Source organism: Eimeria acervulina, genomic scaffold, assembly GCF_000499425.1.
Source record: "Eimeria acervulina Houghton genomic scaffold, Eah_scaff608, whole genome shotgun sequence".
Taxonomy (NCBI): Eukaryota; Apicomplexa; class Conoidasida; order Eucoccidiorida; family Eimeriidae; genus Eimeria; species Eimeria acervulina.
The window spans coordinates 7,007-12,726 of record NW_013547248.1 but is presented as its reverse complement, the minus strand read 5'-3'; the positions used below and the strand labels follow the sequence as shown (position 1 = coordinate 12,726).

Below are 5,720 nucleotides of genomic sequence, written 5' to 3'. Positions count from 1 at the left end.
TACTTTTAATTCCTAAGAGCGTGCGTGGAAAGATGCGTTTGGCTCTTGGCTTGCGGGGGTCGATCCCTCGAAAGGAAGAAGAGAGTAGACAGAAAAATGGAAGTTTCGGTGCAAGGTAGAAGAGGCGTAAATGAATCTCCGCTGAGTCCACGGGCCTTTCGAAAGGAGTCCCCAAATTCGCACATGGCAGGTAGGTGAGAAGACATAGATGAATACCACCAGCAAGCTCTAGTAATACACTCCTACGTGGGAAATGCATGAAAGCACAAGCTAAATCTGCACAAGAATTTGCTTAATATATAAACAAAATTAGCAGTTGTTTCGTCGACTACATGCAGTGGCCGGTGGCTGCATTGTGTGGGCTGAAGAAGTGTCGCTCAGCGACCGGCTGTCGTTACGGGCGAGCCCTGGGTTGTTACTTATGTTATTTGTGTAGCAACAAGTTGTTTGTTCTTGCCTTTGTTGGCGTTGTGTTTCTGAGGTTCCGAAGAGAGAAAGGAAAAAGCGTTTGCATAGTTGGCTTATTGGTTTCATTCATTGGACGGGGGTTTGTTTAGGAGCGGGGCGGCTGCTTCCCTCATCTGCGCCGCAGCCGCACCTCCTCCACGTCTCCTCCTCGTTTTCTGCTCCTTGCCTGTTCCTTTTTTCTTTTTGTTTATTTTCTTCCTCAGTGCTCTGTACGCCCACGAACTCACACGCCCATAGCGCAACTCTGGGGGCCTCCACGCGGTCGGTGCGGCTGGCCTTCTGGATGCGCCCAGTGTCCGAGCTTCCCCGCCCGCCTGCTTCATCTGCATATTTCCTTTTTGAGAAATGGTGGTGTCGTCGAGAGCGAGTTGGGGGCCCTCCTGGGCCCCCGGCAGTCTGTACGGACTGAAGGCGGCAGCCCAGTTGCTGCTTGTGTTGGCTCTGTCGTTCTTCGTGGCTGCGCATCGCGGCGTCGTGAGTGCTGCAGAGGTGGAGGTAGGTTTGCAGACAGAAAGTCAGGTGTATTCGGAGGATCAGAAGACCAAGGCTACAACTGACCAAAAGGCAGTGATAGATAGCGGGGTGGTTTCTCTGAATGGATCTTCTTACAGCGGCTTCATGGCAGGGAATCCCCTGACCCTAGTCATGTTCTACGCGCCGTGGTGCTACTGGTCGCGCTCAGCTCTGCCGGAACTGGACGCAGCAGCGAAGCTGTTGTCGCACCATGTGCCTCCTGTGGTCACTGCGAAGGTCGACTGTACCGTCAACGAAGACCTTTGCAACCAGGAATACATCCGGGAGTACCCGACGATTCGGCTATACGTTGAGGGTGTGGCACATTTGTACGAAGGGCGGCGGTACAGAAGCCACATTCTGCACTGGGTAGATCTCAAGGTTGACCGTGACAAGCAGATCACCTCTGCAGCGTATTTAGATGAGCTCGTCAGCAGCAGCAACAGCGATGGTAAAGGCACCTCAGACGACGGACACGTCGTGGTAGTGGCGGCAATCCCTCCGGATTATAACCGAGGGAGCTTTCAGGCAGTGGCGCGGGCCTTCGGGGAGGAGGTTCTGTTCGGTGATACAGCAGACCCCGAGCTCACGACGAGACTGGTAGACAAACACGTCTTGCCACGCCTCCCTGAGAAGGAGCGCGGCAGCAGCGAGGTGTCTAGACAGCTGAAGCCACCCTTTGTTGTGGTGTTCGCACCCCACAAGGACGAGGCCGGGGTGCACATCTACAAGGGCCCAGTAGGAGAGGTGAAGGAGCTGCGCGCGTTCGTGCGGCAGTGGCTGTTTCCCGTGGTGTCTCTATTTGATGCAGAGAGCATCGGCAGCAGTTTCTTTAGTGACGTGCGGCCCAAGCTGCTGTTGCTGTTGGACTCGAACAAGCATGAAGAGCAGCTGAAAGAGGTGGGGAACGTCTCACCGAAAGACCCTCTTGTTGCTGCCTTTCGCGCGGTGGCAGAGAAGCACCGGATATCTGTCGCCGCTGCTGTTTCGGGAAACAAAAAGAACTTTGAGAAGCAGCTCATGAGCCTCCTCGGAATCGAGGACGAGACGTTGCCCCAAGTGCGCATCATGCACGTCAGCCGCAACACTGAGGGGCCCCAACATCCTGCAAAGAAATTCCGTCCCCCTTCCCCTCTTCCCTCTCCAGATCAAGGGAAGCAGGCGCTTGAAGATGCGATGGATGCCTTTGTCTCGGGCGTGCTCTCGCAGACGCTGTCCCCGTATTTCAGGTCCGAGACACCGCCGGATACACCTGAACCCAGAGGCCGGATTCGAACCTTAGTGGCCTCGACGTTTGCAACGGAAGTGAGGAAAGAAGCCAATGTCCTTGTGGAGTTTTATGCCCCTTGGTGTGGCTTCTGTAGAAAGATGGAGCCTGCATACAAGGAGCTCGCGATGCGGGTCGCTGACGTATCTGGCCTGCTGATTGCACGCATCGATGCTACTCGGAATGAAGTCGATGGCGTTGCGATCGCCGGATACCCCACCCTTTACCTGTATAGGAGGGGAGACGAGGAACCCCTGCTTTATGCAGGAGACAGGAGCACACGAGACATGCTCAGGTGGCTCAGCCTTCGAGTTCGGGGCGCTTCTCCCTTCGATCCGGACGAACTGATGAGCAGAGATATCGCAAACTCCAACGAAAAGGTCTCTGCTTCGGTCCTCGAGGAACTCTAAATTGGCGTCACCTTAGTGCAATCTTGCTGCTATTGCTACTGCTCCTGCTGCACAGGCAGAAAAGCAGCGCGCACTAGCAAATGCTGGCGGTGGAGATAAAGAGCACCTCCACAGTTTGGTTTGCGGCTGCGTGTGCCGCGAGGGGCTTTTCCGTTGCCGCCAGGGGGCGAGCGAGGAAGAGCTTTTCGCGGCAAGTGCGCCGCTCTGTTGCTCGAAGTTATATTGGCATGATGGTGGTTGGGGTGTCTGCATAGCATAGTGAGTGCCTCTACACCCAGAACAACCTGTCTCTTGATACGAATTGACCTCAGGCACGCATGTGGTTGGCTAGTCAGCTTGCTTGTCAGACAAACGGGGCCCTCTTCCAAGTTTGTGGGTAAGGAGGGGTGCTCCAGTGTATAGTTGGGAACCTTCCGGCAAACTGCAGCATTTGTCGGTTGCCTAGTGGGGTTTGCTAGGGGCCCCTCTTTAGGGTCCTCCTTGTGTTTAGTGGGTGTATCAGCTAAGAACTGTTTTCTGGCCGCCTCTCCCGGCTAGGCCATTTGAGGTGTCTGTACGCGCGGCTCGGCAGCGCTCACTAGACAGCGGAGCCTTTGGCCCACAGTAGGGCAGCGGCGAAGCAGCTAGTTGGAAATCTTCTTTGTCTATGCTCTCCTGACTAAATATCTAGGGGTCTTTAAGGGAGCACCATATAATATGCCTAGAATCGGTAGCTCCAATGCCTTGGGAAACGGTGGCTGTCCGTAGTAGCATTAGTAGTGGTAGAGAACAAACATTTTTTTTACGACTTCTCTGGCATACTCCAGAGGAGCCTCAAGGCTCGAACAGGTTTGATAGTTAGATTTACTGCACGCAAGAACAGACAATGTGCGGTGTCACCGCAGCGAACACCGCGGCATCTGGCGGCAGTCTTCGTGCGTGTGTCTGTGGTACACCCTATTTCTGTGGGGTCCATCATCAAGCAGTGGATGGCCTCGTCGCTGCAACAGTGTGGCAGCCCCCACATGCGGCTAAAACAACTTTCTCACTGTCGCCGAGAGTGACCTCAACGGGGACGTCCCGCGACGCTGCAGGGCTCTCTATGAGTCCCCCCCTGCCCAGCTGGCCTTCTCGGCCGCGGCCCCAAACATATAGTTTGCCTTCTCCGCACAAAGCAAGGCTGTGCCCCTCCCCCCCACTGATCTGCGTGCAGCGGCCAACTGAGGGCGTTCCTGAGGAGTCCCCGAAGTCCACCTGAAGGGGCAGAGGTACGTCGAGGTGGGTCGGCTCTGCGCACTGCCCGTCTTTGCCGTAGCCCCACACAAACACCTTCCCATCCTGTGTTAAACACAAACTGTGCTGAGCCCCGCACGCAACGGCAACCACATTCTGGTCCTTCAACGCTGAAACCAGCTGGGGCCCCTCCACGGTGCGGGGGCCTCCTCCCAGACCGAGCTGCCCATAGAAGTTGCTCCCCCATGTGTACACAAAACCCCTTTCGCTAAGCGCCATGCAGTGGCTCTCTCCGCATGCAACGGAGACAGCCCGTGCAGGGCCCCCCTCCTCCTCGGCTGGCAGGGGCACCAAACGCGGTTCATGAGGTAGGGGCCTTCCCTCCTGGGTTCTGTCGCCTCCATGCATCCCCCCTGCCCGCGCGTCTCCCCAGACAAAGACCTCCCCGTCTGATGTAACTGCAGCACACATGCGGTCCCCGCAGGACGCCCCCACAACCTTTCGCGTGGCCAGAAGGCCCCCCACCTTCCCAGGAGGTAGGAAAGGAGAAGATCGCGCCCTCCCCCCAAAGACATCCCGCCTGTCAATGCCCTTCAAGAAAGACTTATCTGCGCTAAGCCCCAACTCCTGGTGGTCAGAAGAAGCCTCGTGGGGGGGCCGACCGCACTGGCCGTGGCTGTTGCTGCCCCACGTGTACAGGCACCCCATCTCAGTAACTACCAGAGAGAAGCCGTTGCCACAACACACCGAAAGAGGTCGGTCCCCCTTCTCCAGCGGCAGCAGAACCTCTTGGGGGCCCTCAGCAGCCGAGGGTCCCCCACAGTCACCTGCACCTCCTCTCCCCCATGAGAAGACCCGGCCTTCCGATGTCACGCAAGCAGAATGGCGGGGCCCGCCTGAAAGGCTAAGGACGGTTTCGTTGGGCCTTAGTGGTAAGGAAGAAAGCACCACAGGGAGGGAAACAGATAGGGCTGAGCCAACGCCCACTTGCCCGTCGATGTTGGATCCCCACACGTAAACGCGAGATCCCCTAGAAGGACACGAGGCGCAATGGGCAATTCTACTCCCACTGCTGCTGCTGCTGCTGCTGCTGTTTCTGCCCTGCCACCCAAGGGCGAAAACCGAGAAACCTGCTGTGGCAACGGCTAAAGCGGCCCCCCCTTGAGTGCTGCGGGGTAGGGAATGGGCGCAGATGGCGCTGGCGCTCTGGCCATTCCTTTTGCTGCACTTCGTAGTGCTGCTGTTGCAGCTGTTCCTGCTCTTCAAGCGAGTTGGAGCTGATTGCAAAACGCTTGCTGCACCTGCTATGCCGGTGCCCGAGCCTGTGGGAGAGAAATGCAAGAAGTTCCAGGCCAAATGTAGCCGAGGCAAACTCCCGTGGCCGACAAACAACCCAGATCTCTTTGCAGCTGCGGCAAGTGTCATGGCGTCTCGCTCTTTTAAACGGTAGGAGCAGACCTAAGAAGATGGTGAGTAGAACCTACGGTGGTCTCTAACGAGAGCAGAAGAATGGTTAGAACTAAGCAGGGGCCCTCCCGTGCCAACAAGCCTTGTGCGGCAATCTCAGGAACCGGGGCCTCCTGGCATCTCCTTATGGTTTCCCATAAATAGAACAAAAAATTTCGAGAAACGAATTAAAGGCGGTATTACACAGAATAACAGGAGAGACAGTCGAGCCACGGGTGGCGGTTGGGGCTGGATGCAACATTTTTGTTATGCCCTCCTCCAGCTTGCCATGATCCTTGCATGATACCTTTATTTAGAGGACATTCTTAAAAGACGTGTTGGGCATTTGCTGTATACTGCTGGCATGGGAACAGAGGATCCAGAAGGGTATATGGAGTTGGCTT

At 56.2% G+C, this 5,720-nt stretch overlaps 2 protein-coding genes across 2 annotated transcripts; one reads left to right on the top strand and one right to left on the bottom strand.

Annotated features, from left to right (window-relative positions):
• Positions 1-813: 813 nt before the first annotated feature.
• On the top strand, positions 814-2,658 carry EAH_00044300 (thioredoxin, putative; the record flags this gene model as incomplete). The annotated part of the gene is made up of 1 exon (XM_013391666.1): positions 814-2,658. One exon carries the CDS (start codon positions 814-816, stop codon positions 2,656-2,658), a length of 1,845 nt encoding a protein of 614 aa, XP_013247120.1.
• Positions 2,659-3,615: 957 nt separating this feature from the next.
• On the bottom strand, positions 3,616-5,295 carry EAH_00044290 (regulator of chromosome condensation domain-containing protein, putative; the record flags this gene model as incomplete). Its single annotated transcript, XM_013391665.1, has 1 exon — positions 3,616-5,295. One exon carries the CDS (start codon positions 5,293-5,295, stop codon positions 3,616-3,618), a length of 1,680 nt encoding a protein of 559 aa, XP_013247119.1.
• Between the last annotated feature and the right edge of the window lie 425 nt (positions 5,296-5,720).